Raw genomic sequence first — 21,727 nt, forward strand, 5'->3', positions numbered from 1 at the left:
ATTATTATTTATTCGCTATAGACGTTTAATAAATATACACAATATTATATAATTATGAATAACTTCACATTATCGCCGTAACAATTTAAATTTTATTTTACTTCATTATTTTATTTCATTTCTATGTTAAGCTAATATTTTATAATCTTACAACTACCTAATAACTACCAAACATTGTAAGTTAATATTGGTATTTGGTTGTGTATATACTGTGTCTTTTGCAGGCAAACCCAGGAAGTGGACAGTTGAACAGTTCGATTAAATAAAGTTGTGATGTATTTAAATAATATCACTTTGCTTCAATTAAGAGCTCAGTCTAAACATTCTAAAATGCAAATTAATGTCTATAAATTATCAATTGAATTATGCAATCTAATTAAACGCCGAAATAAATGTAAGTGTAACAAATAATTTACTACTTATACTATTTTATTTAATATACAGTGTACCTCTCTCGGTAATTCGAAGTTCACGGGGAAAAAAATTCGACTTACTAAAAATTTAGAGTAATCAAAAAATATATTTAAAAAAAATATTCTAAATTAATTTAGGTAGTAGTTTACATCAAATAAATAAAAAAATATACATACCTACATAATATTTTTAAAGAATTGGTCCAAAGGTTATTGTTTATTTTTATTTAAAACATCGTTATCTATTTTATTTTCTAAATAATCGAGTGGCTTAAATAAATCTTCCATACTTTTATTGGTTTTAATATATTTACGTATTTTTTTCTAAGGCAAGTGTCTCTTTTTTACTTGTGAATTGTGATGGTACAGGGTTCTATTTGCGGGTCTTTGACTTCTTTATCTTCATTATCTTTATATTGTCCAATATATCGGAGACGATATCGTCTTATATACGTGTATTTAGTTCTAAATTTGGATAAGAAAATTCGAGACATCGAAATATTGTTTAAATAATTTTCGGGTTAACAAGATTATTTTAATATTAAGTGTTATTGTTATTTAAAGGGGAATTTTATTTATTCGAGATATCGAGAATTTCGAGTTCTCAAGGTTCGAGTTATCGAGTGTCGACTGTACTTGTACTTCCGGAATATTTAGAATACTGTAATATTTATATAAAATGTATATCTATATTCGTGTTATATTTTTAATATCTAATTAACATTGACTTAAACATATTTTATAGTTATTTGGTATTAAGTATTTATTAGGTAAAAATAATTTATTATAAGTTTGAGTATGAAAATTGTACCTACACCCAATACCACATTAAATATTACATATAGGTACTATATACCAGTACCTATATCACACGGTATAATATATAGGTATTACGATGATGTATACTGCAGATGGAAACACAAAAAATGTAAACTTATAAATAGATTGACGATTTTATTTAACCAACCGCATATAAATAGTTTATTAGGTTATATTATGAGGTAATCTTGGAAATATTTTAGTTAGGAAATATTTAAGATAACCTAGATGATAATAATTTATAAGTTATAAGTTATACATATTAATTATAGTAGGTACTAGGTAGTCTTAGAAATATTTGGAATTATAATGATTTTCATAAATCCTGTATAGTATCCAACTATTAACTAAGTACTGACACCGTAATATAAAGCCAACTTTTAAGACTGTACCGTCTGTACCACGATTCACGAATTCCACGTGCTATAATAACAAGAATTATACACACTTATCCATTTGGAAAAGTAGCAAATAATGGAAATTGCATACTTTCATCCATTATTGTTTAAATGTTATCAATATCCATAGTTATCTTTGCTATGTCTCAACAATAATCAATGTTTTGTTTCTATACATTTTCGACTAAAAATAGATATGTTCAATATATTTTGATTAAATACATAATAAAACATATAAAGTAGATAAACATTAAACAACAATGTTTATATATGTCACTGGTCACCACTCGCGGGTATCAATTAAGAAAATTATAAAGTTGAATTATTAAAGCATTATATAAAAAAAAATACTGCAATTGGTTTAATAACTATAGATACTATCACGAAAAATCCGCTTGGATCGTGACAGTCAGCCAAAACTTTTCGTGAACAACCTATTATAAAATGAACCCCATAATCGAATATCACTAAATAGTATAGTATGTTTTAAACCGGTTGCAATACATATTTCGGGTTACAAGTCTAGTGCAAATTAACAATTGAGGGACCGAACTTTTCACTTCAGAAATACAAATCGGAAATATAGCATAGCATAACAGAAATCATTCAATTGGTGAGAAATTTGATTTAATTATTTTCCATAAAAATTTTCACAATCGTTCGAATATACTTAAAAATATTTTGGATAGAAAAAAAATACATCTATCTATACTTAAGTGAATGGCCGCTACGATTTCTTTGCTAAATCAAATAAACTAATCATAAAAGAACTAGGTAATGAACATTTTAATATCTTAAGATAATAATAAAATATGCTCATTTTCATTCAAATCACTGAAATGTAATTTAAATATTTCATTTAATATTGAATAGTAGGTAACCATGCAATTACCATTCAAAAAGGAAATTACTTCACTCGCGGCTATATTTCATATTTTCATACTTATACTAAATAGGTACTTAATAGATACTTAGTGCTTACTACTCAGATACAAGGTATATAGACTAAAATATATTCTCACAACGAAATTGCTTTCACCTTTAATTTTAATAATGTAATAATTTTTGCAATATTCTTCAGTTAAAATTTTGTGAGTATTAAATTTATTTACATTTAAACGTATAATTTAATTTAAAGATATTGACTGATAATCATTAAGAGATTACTATTAAATACCTAATAGTCAAATAATTTAAAGTGCCTATTAATACATAAAAAAAAAATAGTTGATATATATTTTACACAGTTATACCGACATGCTAAATAAGTCAGTAAAATACAATAAAATAGAGCTAAAAAAATAATATTAAGTTTAATAATGAACCCGTATTCGCGTGTATATACTATAATCGTATAGTATTATTGTTACCTATATAATATATTATTCGATGCGCGATGGCGACCATTTAAACTTAAGACTGCCGAAATTCCAAAATATACTATGACGATGAGTGGTGATGATTATATTTATTTTTTTTTTAAAAATACATTTTAAAATTCTTTTATTTTTTTACACAAAACAAATGTATATATATAAATTTAAGTTGTAAAACTTGTTTGGCAACATTTTATGAGATTTAGACATATGTAGTGACGTAGTGTAGAAGTTATCAGAACTCAATGTACAAAAACTTCTTCTTCGTCTTATCGTTTCCGGAGTCTATATATAAATTATATGATAAAATTCAAACGTACATCAATAATAGGAATAATAGGATATTTTGCGTAGGTAGTTAGGTAGTTTACATATTAAAGTAAATTGACTTGCTATCAAATTTAAATGTAAGCACATTGTGTGTTTTTTACATTAGTATTTTTCGATATTTTAATTTCTTATTTCTAAGCAAGGAATTAGACAATTCAAGAGACAACGACATGGATCTCCAGTGGAAACAGGACAATATAGGTCATAGGATAACCAAACAAAGATAAATATTAAATATACATAGTACAGAGTTATGATTGACCAGTAGCAAATATTAGGAGACAGGAATAAAAAATAAAACGGTGAAGAATTAGTTAATGACAATATAAACTGTGGAGAGACATAGTAGTTTTGGTCTTTAATAACATTTATTTCACGAAGAAAAAAAAACTAAAGAAGAAGCAAGAAATGACTATTAACTATATGACAATGTATAATATCACAATTTTAAATTTCAAAATTAAAATATGAAAAAAAAACCAACACGAAAAGCCTTACATTTAATTTTCATAGTAGTAGATAATTCATTTTAATATTAAAACTAAGTACTAACAACATACATTGAAACAGCGAGTGTAGCATCCTATTAACTCTTGAGATCTGAAAATTTATTAAAAACTTTATCTTATAGTTAGATAATTATCTTACAGTCCTGAGAATTTCCTAAAGTCTTTAAAATTTTGTTTAAATTAATATTATTTAAGTAATAATCTAATATTTATTTTAATTTAAAATCTAGGTGAAAGTAATTTTTAAATTTACTTACCTTTTTTTCAATCACAAAAATGACAAACGTATCTACTTTAATTTGGTTTCACGACTATATAATGTAGACTGCTATTCAAAAATTAAAATACTTGGAAATTTATAGCTATAAAAAATTGCGAAAAAACATAATTTTACCCTATTATCAAAATCACGAACTTAAAGATTTAATACTACAATATGAACATTATTAATAATAGATAGTTAGATCATCTATACATACATAATATAGTAGACTTGTCCATAAGTATGTTATAGGCCCAGTGGTGTAGTGGAGCATATACGTTGGTATACGGCGTATACTCACTTCTCTGTTTTTCTGTAAGTGCATATACCTACTTATAGAATAACACATGACATGCGAGTATACGCGTATGGGATTGCATTTATTCTACTTAACTATCTATTTGATAAATAATTTTAAATTAATAAATAAAAATAACCTAATCTTATTGATTTTACAGTTTCCATAATTAAAACAGTTGTTTGTATTACTTAATTACTTACTATCACGGTATAATATACCGTGCTTACTATCTATGTATCATTAACTCATAATATAGGTGTAATAATAAAAAATTAAAACATATAATAATTAGGTGAGCGTGGATTTATATGTATTAAAAACCATCCAAACGTGTGCTAAAAAATCTTAAATATGCATTAAAATGTTAAAATAGTCATAAAAAATAAATAATATGCATAAAAAATTATTTTTTGAAAAATAGTGAAATAATGTCAATCATGGTCGTAATCGATAATTTATTATCTTACTTTATGTATTTAGTTCCCCAATGGTTGATCTAAGCCCTATTTAAAGCTATATTTGGAAAAACTGATTATTCCTACAAGTATATACCTACCTATTAATTTATTTTGATATAAATCGAAACTATAAAATATAATATTATTTTTTTTATATCATAATATACAATAGTATATTATATAATATTATATATGTATTTAAAAATGTTTAAAAAACTAAACATCGAAATATGCACTAAAAGATGAAATATGCAATTAAAATTTTAAAATAAGCCCTTAAAATAGAAAAATAGAAAAATAATGCGAAAATATGCACTAAAAAAGTTTCATTTTTTGAATCGTTATTATGTCATGAAACAAATTTTGTGCTCACTTAGCATATTATCATAACCAGAATAAATTTGTAAATACAATAAATACATACAAATCCGCGCTTTAATAATAATATATTTCTAGGAATATGATTGTAGACTGCAGTAAAATCTCAATTACTTCAGGGTAGAAATTAATGTACTTATGTAATTATTATAAATATAAAAATAACAGTTTATATACCAAGCACATTAAGCGTATACTCACTAAAAAAATTACGACTACATCACTGGTTATAGTTGATCTTTTTTAAACTATATAAGTATGTAGTTATTAAATAATTTAAAAAATGATATAATTAATTTTAAATTTACGCGCATAATTTATTTAAAAAATAAAAATATGATGCATTCTAATGATACTTTGATGCTTATCATTTTACCATACAGCGGTATAGAAATAAATTGTCCGTTCATCGCACACATGAATAATGATATATTTATCAATAAATATTACTACCTAGCTATTTATTAATAAATAACAATGTGTAGTTAATAGTTATATATTACACAATCTTAAATTAATGATATCTTATATATATTGTTTTAGTTACCAAATATAATACATTAAATCAATGTTATTGGTTATCAGTAAGTTAAATTTAATCATTGAGTTAATAATCAATATTTAACCATGAAATGACACGGTGTAATATAAACAATTAACCGGTCCTATAATACTATAAGGTGTTTTCAAAATTAAACAAAAAAACATATATCAACGTTTGGTGGACAGCCAAATTAAGCTACCGACCTTCATTGTAAGTTTAAAACAACAATAATGACATTTATTGACAAACATACATTATTTTATTTCAACTAGTAATTCGCGTTACAATTATTATTTTGTAGGTTAAATAATAAGTATCCAATAATGATGAAAAGAAAAGAATTATTTATTACATTTGGGTTTGTTTTGATGACAATTTTAAAAGGGTAAATAAATTAAATTATCATTAAGTTTTTACTTAAAACTATAGTTAAAATATTTTAAATTTAATTATTATTATTATTTAATAAATATAACAGTTATCAAAGTATTTTAACTATAAAACGTATAAATCCAATGTAATTGATTCTACTAGAGTGAAAAGTGATAAACTTGTGATTGACACGGATGCTGGTGCTGATGATGCAATGGCAATTTTGCTTCTACTATCGGCACGTGCCAATAACGACACGAATTTCGATATTGTGGCGATTACTTGTACTTATGGTAACACCAATTTAAAAAATGTCGAAAAAAATGTGCTCAAAACATTGACAATCGCAAATGAATCAAAAGTAACTATAACAAGAAAAACATTATTTATTGATATGCATTTTAAAGCAAATGATTATTATTTTTCATAGATTCCAGTTTACTCTGGTGCTTACAAGCCTCTGACCCATAATCATACATCTGATAATTTCTTTGGTAATGATGGATTTGGTGATTTTGAATTCAATCAAAAAATTATTGGTAATATTGATAGATCAAAGCATGCAGCAGTTGCATTAATTGATTTAGCTTATAAATATCCTGGTGAATTGAGTATACTTGTAATTGGACCAACAACTAATATCGCGCTTGCCATATCTTTGGATCCAAAATTTGTTCATAAAATCAAGCGATTTTATGTCATGGGTGGTAGTGTTATTGGAATTGGGAATAGCAGTCCAGGTGTTGAATTCAATTTTGGCTCAGATGCCGAAAGTAATTTTATATTTTTTAATTCAACTCGAGGAGAAGTTAGTTTATTACTACCCTGGGAGACAAATTTATCAATTAATATATCATCGGTAAGATATAAAAAATTAAAAATTACTTTATGTAATACATCTATAATTTATTTTTTTGTTTTAGTCATGGAGAAAAAATGTACTAGGTGGTATTAATTCAAAATTCCTAAAGTTTTTAAATAAAGCAGAATCAAAAACTAAAGAATCACCAACGTGGGAACCTTGTGATTCTTTAATGGCGGCAGCAATTTTATGTCCAAATTTGATTAAAAAATCAATTGTTACAAATATAACACCAATTATGGAAGGTGAAGCACGTGGTGGAATACTGATTGATTATTCAGAAAGATCTCACAAGCCAAATAATGTTGAAATTATTCAAGACGTTCATGTTGAAGAATTTCAAAAAATTCTTGTGACTTATTTATCATAAATTTTAAATAGCAATAGGTACAGTTTTTTTATAAACTTATAAGATTATCAAACATAGATCTACGGATTCTATACTGAAATATTAAAAATATTATTACTGATTATGATTAATCAATTATTAATATCAATTATTGTGAACATTTACAATTAAATATTTAAATGTATCTAGGTATAAGAAAATGAAACTAACGCAATCTGTATCTTTTACTTATTGCAACAAACAGTTACAAACTATTATATGTCCTAGTGTAAATAATTTCTGAATTAAAATATTTTTAAAATTTTAAAAATTATTAGAATACGTTATTTCATAGCCAAGTTTTATAATACGTACACATTTAATAAGAATAACATGGTGTCGTGCTATATGATAAGCTCTAATAATAAAATTAACACAATAACACTCAGTGCATCACGTAAATCAGACTACCAGAGTTAGTCAAAGTTTAATCTTTTTCGCTGCACTATGACCGATGTGAACCAAATAAAAAATAACACAAAAACGTTAACTGATAAAATAAACACTTGGTGAATATTTTAATTATCTACGGTTATTTGTTTTTTTGTTATAAGAAAATAAAGAAATACATTTTTTAAAAACTTGTTTAACATAAAAATTCCTTAATTGTCTTTTTTAATATTTTTCCTCGATGTAATATAAACATTTGGTAAAAATTGAAGTGTGTCTACGATAATGTAGGTAATTCATATTTAAATAATAATAAAATATTAAAAATCATTTGAGGAGAAATAATAATATTACAGCAGGTAAATAATCCAATACTGTAAAAATTTGAACACCAAACAGCTGCACTTATAAAAAATTAATTGAACTTTACAGTAAATATTTTTTTGTCTAATATAAATTGAAAAACTTAAAAAGAACCTACTTGTATTAAAACAAATTTTATGGATTTTTAACAACAAAATAGTTTACTAATTTTCGTGATTTCGACAAAATTAGTTATAAGTAATTTAAACTTAAAATTCTTAATTTTTTTTTTTATTTCTCCAAACTTTTTTTAAATTTCTATCATTAACTACTTATAAAAAACCTTGTATTCAATTTTTAAATTTTTGATTTTTAAAAATAAATCCAAAATTTCATTTTTCTAAAAATAGCTCAAAAGAGTTAAAATATTTTTAAAATTAAATAATATATGTATACATCGTATATAAACTGTTATAATATAAATACTGTGAAAATTTCAATTATATCTACGGTTGTTTTTTATTTTCGATTGTCATAAATTTAAAAAATCAATTTTGTTAAAAACTGATGTCTGATGTAAAAATTCCTATTTTCCTACATTTTGGGGGGGGGGGGGGCGGGGGGTTCCCAATTATTAAAAAACTGAAATGTATACTCGCAATAGGAATTTTTTACTTTCAATATCTAAAGTACCAACTACTAATTACATCTAAACAAATCTTCGACCAGCCCATTGAAATCTTATAAATTCATTTTTTTAAGTAAAAAAAAATGAAAAAAAAAACAATTATAATTTTAAATAAAGTATTAGCAAATAAGGTGTGTTCGCTACTTTTTGGGTTAGCTCAAATGGAAAATCAACCATGTACCAAAAATGGTACACATAGCGGTTAATCTGTTAAAAACCATCCTCGAAGTTGAAAATTGAAGCGTTTTTAATATCCTAAAAGGCTAAAATACCAACACAACTAAAACACATTGTAAACTTGATACTTGCATAGTTGCATGTATCATATAATCATACATATCAGAATTATAATATATCTTCATTTAAAGTCTAAAATATAACTAACTATTCCTTCTCATCACTCTTCATTATCTTCAATAGATCACTAATTTCTGAAAAAATATTCTTCTAACTAAAAAAAAAAACTATTGCTTTAACTTAAACTGAAAAAAAAATTAAAAAAAATTTGGGACTTTAAATTTAATTCCCGGTAACATAAAATAGCCCTATCGCCCCAATCTACTCTTGCTTCATATAGATACCGAATGTTTGGCGGTTTACCGATACCTGTTGAGGATGACAGCGACGACGGCATACACAGTGGCGCTGATTCGAGTAAGTGTCGGCGAGACGGATGTCCGCAGCACCGCAGCACCATGTAACATAGGTAACGCTGCGGCCGATTACAAGACGCGTGCTTGCATGCGCAATCGGACGCAGAATTTTCGGGCACGTCAGTGTGCGGCCGCGGCATTGGCAATTAGCCGTTCGAACTCAACCATTCCTCGCCGAGGTGAAAACAATGCATCGGGCATCATGAATCAGTCCAGTGATTCACCAATTTTAGCCCCGATATTTCACGAGCGGCCTACCGCAATCTGAGCATTCCAGCTGTTGCACTCTGACGCTATTGCAGAAAATGCATTTTCCGAGTCTCCGCAATTGGCCGTCGTCGCCAATTCGTCTGCACAGTCGTTGCCCACCCGCAACTATATATCATGTCCATTACTGCATTCGTTCACCTGGAACTTGCTGAGGTAGTGAGGTACCTAACGTGAAGAATATAAATAACCAGTGGACAGACTTGATCAATTCACACAAACACCGTCGGCTCTCTCACACCCAAGTCTATCTTATCACAACAGTAATTTTTAAGCATTTTTGTTATTATTTGATGAATTAATACTTATTAAACTGTTGTTACGAAAATTACTTTTGTTATATTATAATATAATAATAAATTTTAACTGTTTTTACCTAAATGGTCAAAATCCTAATAAAAACCTGAATATATATAGGTATTATATATTATTCTATAACGTTCTACTGTAGTATTGTCCAGTATAATAAACTATAATAACTAGGGTTAGAATTTTAAAGCATAATAAGCAACTAAGAAAGCAATTGATTGTTTTAAAAAAGCAAAATAAGCTTGACCAAAAATTAACATAATCTAGGTACTTATAAAAATGAATAAAAAAAATTGAAAAATTATTTTTAATTAAAAAAAGAATTAATTACCTACCACGTGTTTCCCAAAATTTACAGTAGTGAAACTTACTATAATTGTCTGACAGATCGACAGAATATTTGTATACATAGAAAACGAACTCTCTACATCCACTGAACTATCGGTGCATACTTCATACAAGAAGTTTCAAATGATAACACTAAATATTAAATTTTGAAATGGTTGATATCGATGTTAATGGTATACTGGCCATATAGGTACTGCAGGCTATAATATGTAAATCGACTATCTATACATTTAATAAGCAACCCGATAACAAAAAAAATAATAATCCAATATAAGAGTTATATATAGGTAATAATAAACATGTAGCCCGCATTCTGGGTTTTTACATTTCTTATTAGTTTTTTTTTATTTTATACCATAATAAACATATAAAAAATCTATAGCTAGAATAATTGAAAAAAGCTTTTACATAAAAAAAAGGAAAAATAAATTGATTTATTTGGAATCAGAATGAAGCGAAGCGAATGTATGTATACAAATTAAATTTCTATCTCATATATATATAAAAGCATATTACGCTTTAAAATCCGAGCCCTACTAATAACTTATGAGTTTTAAGTGTAATATTACAAAAAAAATTGTTACAATTCGATGTCGAGAGAACTAGAGAAGTCACTGCAGTAGGTAGTGGTCTAGTGGATGTGTTAAACTTGATTTAAATTTTAAAGTTGTCTTATTTTATTAAATTAGACTAATACTATTTGTAATTTATTAAATTATTTATTTTTAATTATTATTATATTTATACCATACTCATGCAGTTGTATTACTGCAACAGTTATTCGATAACGTGTTAAAAAAATAAAATGTATATGATGTAAATATATAATTGAAAAAAGCGGGTAAGTGGGTACCGCTCTGCTGTACATAAGGTGCCGTGTAGATCACTATATTATACATTTATACATTATAGGAGTGTTAAATTTGAATTCAATGATAGGTATCATTGTATACGAAAAACGATTCTGAACGAAGATGATTTATCAACTTAGGATATACCTAATTTCCAGTGGTTGGTGAAAACGGTGGTTTATGTTTTAATAGCCTGAATACACCAAAATTTAAGTTCTTTTATAATTATTGTAAGCTAAACTTATGAAAAATCTTGTATTAAATTTTCAACTCTTAGCTACTCATGCAAACATTTTTATGAATTATACCAACAAAATAATTTGTAAATATTCATGATTTTGACGAATTTTTGTCAATATTTGAACTTCAAATGCTAATAAAAAAAAAATTACATTGATTTCCTTTCCAAATTATAGGTTTAGAACTGACAAATTAGTAATAATAATTGTAATCATTGGCACAGTTAAAATTATATATATATATATTAATACATCATCCATAATTATGTGTGTTAGGTATATACGTGGCATTATTTTTTTTTTAAGCATGTCTATATATTTTTTGTAGTAATTTTAACTAACTGAAATCAAAAACTGTAACATGGTAGATGATTAATTTGTGATCAATAAATTAATCTATTTTTTAATTTCGGTTATTATTTATTTATTTATTTTTTTTATTAGTATCAAATAGTTAATGGTCTTGTGTCAGTATTCTGTATTAAAGTATAAATATCTATTTGTAATTGTGTTAAAACACTTAAAATATCAATAAATACAAATACATTTGGATAATAGTGTTATAGGTAACTGTAGTGTAGTGATGTGTCATTAAGAGATTTTAGTAAAATTGAATGGTTTTTTTTGGTGTTCATGATACATATATTTTCATATTTGAATAATTATTCCGTTCATGTAATTATTATTTAATATTTATTAATTGTGTTAATACTTAATTCTATTAAGCTGATATTTTCTTTCCTATAACCATTTTTAGTGGTATATAAAATATACTTTAATCGGCTGCTTTTCTGTTTGCTGAAATTAAAATTAATAATTTTTCGAGGTAAATTAAGTGGTTTTCCATAGTCCAATATTAGCTAACATTGAAAAATTATCTGCGTTGTCTAAATAATGGGATTTACGAATCAATATAGGTACCTAATGCTATTAAATACTTACTCTGTAATACGTTTATTTTTCAAATACTTTTGCCGAAACCTTTAATCTCTATTTAACTAAAGTGCAATTCCATAATTTATTTTAGGTAAAAAGTGCAGTTCAAGACTCAACTAAACTCAAGTAGTTAAACCATCATGATTTCTGAATGTAGGTAATAGATATGAGTTGTGGACCGTGGTATACTATTTTTTGTATAGTATGACAATGAATACACATTTTATTCACTAGGAGTGCTATAATACCGTTAGGGAAATTCAGTTTAGGAACCCCTTATCACATGGTTGTTTATTATCACACTACTTATTAATACTTATAAGCTCACTTACTACTCATGTTATAATTTCCCGTTTTTATTATTATTTATTACTTATTACTTTATCATCACGTCTGTGGATTTGATTTTTTCTCACTCGACTTCGGATTCCGAGCACATGTAACGTACTAACATGTTGCTTTCGGATTAATTTTTCTGAACCGTTTAAAGTTGTATTTATTTTCTTAACAGAAACGATTAAGTACAGCTGTTGTATATATTTTAAATATACTATAATATTTATAATATTTTCTTACCTTAGACTTTCGATTAGATAAACAAACAAAAAACGTACCTACTTAAAATGGATTTTTGTCACACAGATGAAGAGAACATTGAAGAAGAGAAAAAGAGCTTCCAACGAATAATAACAGCATTCATGTTCTACAGGTAATAAGTAATAACATTCTTTTATAATTGTATTTCTATTAACATTTGCCATCAATAATTGAGATTGTTTGAATCTGCTAGTTCATTATTCGTTAAAATAAAAATCCTTAAAAGTGCTTGAAATATTCTTTAATATTCTATTTAATTATTTTAAAACTATTTTCTTTCTTATATATATCTAACAGGCACTTTGTTACCCCTTTTTACAGTTTCCTGTTACATTTAGTTGGAAAAACAGCAGTTTAAAGTTTGACAATATATTACTGATAATAATCCATGTGTTAAATATAAATTCAATAAAATTAATAATATATATTTATTATATTTAGTACTTAATTTCATACTTTTCATCAAAAATAAAATGGTGCTAACACTATTGAGCTCTTTTGAATTCTTAAAAATATAATTTATCAATTAGTCTATTTAGTTTTAAACACAATGAAAATGTATTGAGCTTTTTTCTTTAAATCATTCATTTATCAAATTTTACCTAATAAAAAATATAATTATATATTGTTTTGATCATATTGTCAACATATGCCTATATATAAGTAGCCATATTATAACATTTGCTTATTTTTTTCTCAGAATTCATTCTCTAAGCCGCCTTACCAAGACCATAAACTACTTGAAATCATTACCAGAACAACATCAAAGACTATTGATTAATTACAGTAATAGTTTGGAAACTATAAGACATTGTGTAGATTATAACTATAATGTTATATTAGAAATGATTAAAGATACGGCATATTTATTTGAAAATCAAAATACTCCTAGTCTAGATGGTTGGGTAATGATAATAATCACATCAATAAATAAATAATATAAATATTAACATATTTCATTTATAATTTTTCTAATATTTTTTGATTATAGCATCCACCTGATAAGTACGCACCAATTGAATCTGATTTGGAAAAAGTGCAATCAACTTTGAAACAGTTTGTACGAGATTGGAGCACTGAAGGATTAGAAGAACGTAACACTTGTTACAAACCTATAATTGATGAGATTTTAAAAGAATTTCCATTAGAATCGTATGTGCTAATTGTGCTTAATAACTTTGTTACACATTAATTAAAACAAATAACTTCAGTGTTACAGCATCTGAAATTAAAATTTTGGTACCTGGTGCTGGTCTTGGAAGATTGGTATTTGAAATTGCCAAATTAGGTTACACAAGTCAAGGAAATGAATTTTCTGTATTCATGTTAATAGCATCAAATTTTGTGTTAAACAGGTAAGAGTAATTTTGTTCTTACAATATTTATGTTTGTATTTTTTATAACTATTTAAATTTTTAGATGTCGAGGTGTTAATATGTACGTTCTTTATCCATGGATTCATCAGTGTGATAATAATTTAGAAACTGAACATCAAATGCAATGCATTTCATTTCCTGATATCAATCCAGCCAAAGAGTTACCACAAAGTGCTCACATTTCAATGGCTGCTGGTGATTTTTTACAAGTATATGAGTTTTCGATTAAAAAGTGTTAAGACATTTACTTTATTCAAATGATTATAGGTTTACACAGATAAAGACGAATGGAATTGTATTGCCACATGTTTTTTTATTGATTGTGCCAACAATATTGTTGCATTTATTGAAACTATTTATAAAATACTGAAGCCTGGTGGTATATGGGTCAATTTAGGACCATTATTGTATCATTATAGTAATGTGTTTGATCAAAATTCTATTGAACCAAGTTATCAAGTTATTAAAGAAGTGATTAAAGGAATTGGTTTTCGTTTTGAAGTAAGTTTAGATCAAACTCAAATCATATGTTACTAAAATAAATTACTGTTTTTCTAGAAAGAAATTTTAAATGTTCCCACTAAATATGCACAAAATCCTCAGTCTATGTTACAATATGAGTACAAAAGTGTATATTTTGTGTGTCGCAAACCTAAATTTCCATTGTCATTAGCTCCATTAACTTCTGAAAATGAAGTTAACGAAAACGGAATTGATTTCTCGCTTGATGGTGATGAAGTCTGCTCAAATGATTTCACTGGTGATAATGATGGTCATGATGCAGAAGAAACCAATTGAAAACTCAATCAATAAAGACTTAATTTTTTAATATTAAGATATTTTTGTGATGATAATAAATAATAATATTAATATTGTAAGACAAATTTCATTTATCGTTTCTTTTTTAAACACACTTTTAATTCTATGTGTATATTGATAACCTATGACAACAATAATTTGAATCTCATTCAAAAAAAAATTGATTAATATATTTAAAGCAAATGTATAACATATTATATTGAAGGTTAAGTACAAAAACAAATTGTGTCATTAATAAATTAACATTTCAGTTAGCCTGAAAATTAAGTATTTAATTTTCAACAATACTGAAAGATATTTATATTAAATTAAAAAAATATGTTGTATTTAAACTTAAAATATCAATTAGTTTATATAATAACTCATTACATTATAATAATTGTTACCTAAATACTATATAGTTTATAAAAACATTTTGTTTTTTATATGTACACCAATATTGTTATAGGATAAGAACTATTTTTACAAATATTTATAATCTTAAAAGCAGTCTGATGTTTTTTTTTTTTAACTTTTGACTTATAATGTAAGAAAATAATAGGATATTATTTTCTAATCTTATATAATTTGGTTTTTAGAAAAAAAAAATTATTTTGATTTTTATGCATGTAAAAATAAAAATAAAAAACTAAGAAGAAAGAGTTTTATGGAAAAACTTATTTTATTTTACAAAGTGATACATATTTATGAATACAACTGATGAACATGAAACATATAATGTTAACTGAAAATAAAAGAATAAAAATATTAATACATACATATAAAAATACATAATATTAAACTTTTTATTTACATATTTGTTTTTTATCTTGATTCTGCTTTATGTTTAGGTGGTTTAAAAATTTTGATTTTTTTACTTGACTTTTTAGTTGATTCCTGAAAAGCTTTCCAACTGTTTACTCTGCTTTCTCTTGACTCCTATATTTATAAATATGTTTTTTATTTAATATATTTTCAATAGTATTCAAATTCCAATCAAAATACTAAAATAATATTGTATTATTATATACAATTTAATATTTTCTAAAATATGACTGTTTCAGCAAAGGACACTGGTTTCTCTAATGAAAATAATGGCTGCAAAATAGTGTCAAATACTCAAATTCATACTTTAATCTCTAACCACGTAAACACCCAAACCTAAAATATATTTTGAATGTCAGAAAATTGTTATTATTATGTTTTCGTGTTTTTAAAAAGTACACATTGAAAACTGTTATGACAATTTATATTGAAACGTATAATCATATGAATTAATATTTACATACTATGGTATAATATAACCAAATCTATGATTTTGTGAGAAGATTTATTTTAATGAACATTGTGTCATTTCAAGGCAACAGTCAGAAAACAATTTTCTACTTTTAAGAGAACTTGTTACACTTGTTAGTACTACCTATATTATATAAAATATCAAATAATAATCAATTACTAAACTTACATCAAAATTTTTTTGCCATTCTTTAGACACTGTTGCTTTTTGTTCTTCATCTATTTCTTGTTCCCTTTTCCTTTTTCTTTCTTGTAATTCTCTTGCTTCGTGATCTTTTCTTTTGCGTTCTAAATCAGCAAATAATTTACACGTTTGAACATAAATACTACGCTTCATAACAGCTGGATCATCTTCTTCAACTTTTGTATCTTTGCCCTCTTTTTTCAATTTTTTTCTTTTTTCTACAACCATAAATTCAGTCATGTCTTTAGCTTCTTGTATGATCTCGAGACATTTTTTTCGAGATTCATCATTGTCAATGGTTCGCCATGCACGGTTAACAGTTTCAAAGGCATTGTTTGCTCTTTCTAAATCATCTTGGTTCTTATCTGGATGTACCAAAATAGACAACTAAAATAGTTTATAATAATCAAAATGTAGTTATAAAACATAAACTATGGAACAAATCTAGTTTAGCGGCCACGCGAATTTTTCGATTTTTTTTGCCGAAACCCTAGTAAATCAACGTTTTAAAAACGATGGTGCAAAAAAAAATTGGCGGAAATCAATAGTTTTTGAGTTATACCATTTTGAAATTTGAGTTTTTCTACAATATACTTATATGGGTAATTTTATGCAAAGTTTCGAGCTAAAATAGTGTGGCGCAGTGGTCTGCACCCAAAGTACCATTATCGTGATCTCGGGTTCGGACCCGACATTCAGAGAAAAAATTTTTGCACTTTTTTCCTCGTTTTTTCGTCGAATTAATTTTACCCCTTTTAACCCTGCTAGGTGACTCAGTGCAACAAAATGCATTTTTTTAACCCTGTGACCTACTCGAGGTGGTGTTGCATAGCAAATCGAGGGATATTTTCGATTTGTGCGGAGCGGACCTAACCATTATCGTGATCTCGGGTTCGAACCCGACAGAAGAAAATACATTTTTTACACTTTTTTTTCATTTTTATTTTTATTATTATAAAGAAAAATCAATTTAAAAACTATTCCGATTCTTCACTAGACACTACATCAGTACTGCTTTCAGATTCCGATTCTGCAGTCTCCACGAGATTGTCGACTGTGTCAGGGTTGGCAGGGTTGTATAATATGGAACACAATCGGAAGAACTCTGTTAGGGGGTCAACATTTTGTACTCGACACGATTTTAAAAACATATGTTTTGCCAAGTACCCTGCGTAGAATCGTTTCTTACGACAATATTGGCTCATGGATGCTTTAGCATGACGCCACATCCCTTCCACATTATTAGTATGTGCCCCGGTCTCAGGGTCCTTAAATTGAATTGAGTGATTGACTGTTAGATGTTTGTAACCCTCGTCTTTCAAACAATCATAACTCTAAATTTATCAAATCAAAATTAATCTTAATAATGTAGGTATAAGAGTTGTAAATATTAAATAGATTACATACTTCCAACAATCGCTTATTATTAATGTCCCGGGTAAAATCCATTCTTTAATCACGACTAACAACGTATCTTTATCTCTGCGTTCAACAGGTATTAAGAAACATTTACCTGTTTCCCGCTCCACACCACCAAAAATCCACTGCCCCTCCACTCGATGCCCTCGGTAATATTTCCGCCGACCAAACTTCGACTCATCGATTTCAACAGTTTTACCTTCACCGCCTTCATAATAATAAATGTAAATAAAAAATAATGAACAAATGAATCATGTACAATTATGGAAACAACAATATTACCGATTTTTTCATGACGTAAAATCATACCATCAAAAACTACTTCACGATGGAATGATGCCCAGTCAACAACCGTTTGTTGCGCAACATCAATTTCCTTTTTGATGAAAGATTGAGAAACATTCTCCGTCCACAAATAAGAAAATAACACTAGTTTCCAAATCGACATGTGAGATTTTTCAAAAAAAGTATTTTTTCTGATGGATTGTCGAAAATCACATCTTACTTTTTTTTTAGAAACCAATGACGACTTTCTGCATCGCCATACAAAGCCATCGACATAGTCACTACTTTCTGACAATATTAGAAAATGGTTATTGTTACATTTCAATGTATCTGGCTTTGCAATGAGACCCCAAGATTGAAGCTGTTCAATGACCGTCATGGACAACGGACCATTTTCATTGCACTCGAATAATTGAAACAATTTAATCACAGACCACATTATTAAATTCAAAGTAAGAAACTATGTACGTGTAACCAATACTGCGTTAGAAACAGCTATGAACCAAAATAAGTATCTTTATCTTAAATCATATACTGAATTTGTACATTCATATACTGAATTTGTACATTCGATAACGGACATCGGATTACCTAATCGCTGCGCTCACTCAGACTTTTAAAAACGAACACATCACTCGACTTGCTATGCAACACAACCTCAAGTAGGAGTTGGGTTAAAATGCATTTTAAAAAATGTAAAAATGTAAAATGCATAAAATTTGACTGCGCGTGTTTCGGCACTCGTCGCTACGCTCCTCGGCGCCGTCGCTCCGCTCCGCACAAATCGAAAATATCCCTCGATTTGCTATGCAACACCACCTCGAGTAGGTCACAGGGTTAAAAAAATGCATTTTGTTGCACTGAGTCACCTAGCAGGGTTAAAAGGGGTAAAATTAATTCGACGAAAAAACGAGGAAAAAAGTGCAAAAATTTTTTCTCTGAATGTCGGGTCTGAACCCGAGATCACGATAATGGTACTTTGGTGCAGACCACTGCGCCACACTATTTTAGCTCGAAACTTCGCATAAAATTACCCATATAAGTATATTGTAGAAAAACTCAAATTTCAAAATGGTATAACTCAAAACTATTGATTTCCGCCAATTTTTTTTTGCACCATCGTTTTTAAAACGTTGATTTACTAGGGTTTCGGCAAAAAAAATCGAAAAATTCGCGTGGCCGCTAAACTAGATTTATACCTAAACTATTTATTTAAAAAAAAAAATGAAAATTAATTAAACTTGCTCTTTTATATTTTTTTTTCGCCTCATCCAAAGGTGTGTCATGATCTAACTGGAGTACTTCATATGGATTAAGATTGAAATATGATGCTCCAGGACGCAGGAGCCTATCAATCTGTTGTTTAGATGTCAATACTGAATCACGTTTTTCGATCTCTTTTACCTAAGACAAAAAGCACAATAAAATAACAAACAGTTAATTAAAAATACGTCCATCAACTCACTTCCGTATAAAATTTGTCAAACTTGTCATTTTTCATCGGCGATTCAGGATCCGTTGACTTGTTAGCCATACCTATATACCGACAGACCGTTTATGGTGTAAGATCTATTAAAACTGAAGGCCACAAATACATTAATTCATTTGTCTTGAAATAGTTGAAATGTAAAGTCACAGATAGGTCTTAGTGACAGCAAATGATTGAAATCTAAAAATGTTCTTCAGAATAGTATTCCCACCAGAAAAAAACATAATATTTTCATAAGACTTAAAATCAAGTTATCACTCACACTAACATTACCTATTAAGTAAGTTAAAGTATTACAACTTTGAAGACACAAGCCAGTAAGTTATAGGTAATCATTAGTCAACAACAAAAAACAATAATAAATATGTTATCAATTTGATTATTTCTATCGTTATCTTTATGATTTTTACTATAGATCAAGGTGTATCGATACACGTTCTTACTATAGATCCACAAACAAAGATATTATTTATGTAAATCTTTAAGATTAATATTATCTATATTAATTTATCTGAGGTTAATAATTTGATCTAAAATTTAATTTTTCAACCAATACAACCCAATAAGCCCTAAAGCATCTGCCAATTATTTAAAAATGATCATTATAGTTAGTGGCGTAGATACGATTTTTTTCTAGGGTGGGGGGCTTTAAATAAATTTATGATACAAATTACAAGTTATTAGTTAAATAAGCCTCGTTTTTATTTTATTCTAACTTCTAACCAGTATAAAAAAGATTTTTGTCTGGGGGGAAATCCTTTACACCCCACCCGTAACTACGCTACTGATTATAGTTAAAACACTTAAAATCATTTATAACCATTATCCATTGACATAAGTTAAAGTTTAAATGTATCATGTCTTTGATTGCAATTACTTTCAACTATAATACTGTAATAGACAATAGTCTACGTAATAATTATTGGCCAAAGCCCAAAATTAACATTATTATTAACTACCTACCGTATTGAATACTTGAAAATCAATTATCAATTTATTATACAATAATTATTCTGAATTTATTACAGGATCGGAGAGCATAGCACTGTAAACATAGATTTATGAACTATAAAGATCTTTGTAGGTTTATGAATCATGATTAAGATTCTGAGTGAATGTTTATAGAAATTTAGAATCTTCTCAAGTGTGAAATTTAGAGGCAAACGATGGGGGAGAGGTTAAATCCCGAAATATCAAGAAAAATTTAAAAATATAAATTACTGAACCTAGATATTATTATATTTTTATAACATATACATCAGGGGTGGTCAACATGAATGTGTTCGAGATCCACATGAAAAAATACAATTAGGTACCTATGCCAAGAGCCAAAATGTTTATAAATAAATTTTATATAATTTGATAAATTTTAATAAACGCTTACCAAAAAATTATAATTTATAACAATAGTAAATAAATTTATATTTTATAAATGCCACATCTGACTATGACGTAGTCGTATAATGCATGTATACGAGTAGGTAAATACCTAAAAAAGTCATAACTTTATAAGGTATAATAATTATTATTTATGAACATTTTACATTTTTTCAACTAACATTTTTTTGAGAAAAATTAGCAAATTATGTGATAATTATTACAATTTTGCAAATATACCTAAAATTTGAAAATTTATCAGGGTTTTTAACCTAAGTATACATGTGTATAAAAATTCATTGAAATCAATTTTTTACTATCGTTTAAATAAAAATTTTATATTAGATATTCCGGTAAAAGCGTAAAATAGGTAATTATTTCTCTTTAAATAATTTTTGATATTTTGTTATAAATCAAAAAGATCAAAATATTAATAATAATAATAGAATTAGTAGATACTTTGAAATTTTCAACAAATTTTTAAATTCATACATAATCCATTTTAAATCCAT

The 21,727-nt window shown here is 26.9% G+C and overlaps 3 protein-coding genes across 5 annotated transcripts; 2 read left to right on the top strand and 1 right to left on the bottom strand.

Annotated features, from left to right (window-relative positions):
- The first annotated feature begins 26 nt into the window (after positions 1-26).
- On the top strand, positions 27-7,991 carry LOC114128375 (uncharacterized). 3 transcript variants are annotated; one of them, XM_050204092.1, is made up of 6 exons: positions 27-394; positions 5,788-5,998; positions 6,090-6,173; positions 6,323-6,521; positions 6,591-7,019; positions 7,084-7,991. In XM_050204092.1, the coding sequence occupies exons 3-6, from the start codon at positions 6,112-6,114 to the stop codon at positions 7,390-7,392; spliced, it is 999 nt and encodes a 332-aa protein (XP_050060049.1). In that variant the 5' UTR covers positions 27-394; positions 5,788-5,998; positions 6,090-6,111; the 3' UTR covers positions 7,393-7,991. The 3 variants fall into 3 exon arrangements, with proteins under 3 accessions (XP_050060049.1, XP_027848681.1, XP_027848682.1); XM_027992880.2 differs by lacking the exon at positions 27-394 and adding an exon at positions 2,076-2,243; XM_027992881.2 differs by lacking the exons at positions 27-394; positions 5,788-5,998; positions 6,090-6,173 and adding an exon at positions 2,091-2,243.
- Positions 7,992-12,726: 4,735 nt separating this feature from the next.
- Positions 12,727-15,256, top strand: LOC114128372 (carnosine N-methyltransferase). The gene is made up of 7 exons (XM_027992876.2): positions 12,727-13,103; positions 13,692-13,896; positions 13,983-14,143; positions 14,203-14,346; positions 14,411-14,576; positions 14,635-14,868; positions 14,926-15,256. The coding sequence occupies exons 1-7, from the start codon at positions 13,018-13,020 to the stop codon at positions 15,163-15,165; spliced, it is 1,236 nt and encodes a 411-aa protein (XP_027848677.2). The 5' UTR covers positions 12,727-13,017; the 3' UTR covers positions 15,166-15,256.
- Positions 15,257-15,828: 572 nt separating this feature from the next.
- LOC114128374 (dnaJ homolog subfamily C member 8) lies at positions 15,829-20,196 on the bottom strand. The gene is made up of 5 exons (XM_027992879.2): positions 19,815-20,196; positions 19,595-19,753; positions 16,631-17,032; positions 15,980-16,104; positions 15,829-15,910 (listed from the first exon to the last, which is right to left on the bottom strand). The coding sequence occupies exons 1-4, from the start codon at positions 19,881-19,883 to the stop codon at positions 15,991-15,993; spliced, it is 744 nt and encodes a 247-aa protein (XP_027848680.2). The 5' UTR covers positions 19,884-20,196; the 3' UTR covers positions 15,829-15,910; positions 15,980-15,990.
- Between the last annotated feature and the right edge of the window lie 1,531 nt (positions 20,197-21,727).

Source organism: Aphis gossypii, chromosome 3 (assembly GCF_020184175.1).
Source record: "Aphis gossypii isolate Hap1 chromosome 3, ASM2018417v2, whole genome shotgun sequence".
In the NCBI taxonomy this organism is placed as follows: domain Eukaryota; kingdom Metazoa; phylum Arthropoda; class Insecta; order Hemiptera; family Aphididae; genus Aphis; species Aphis gossypii.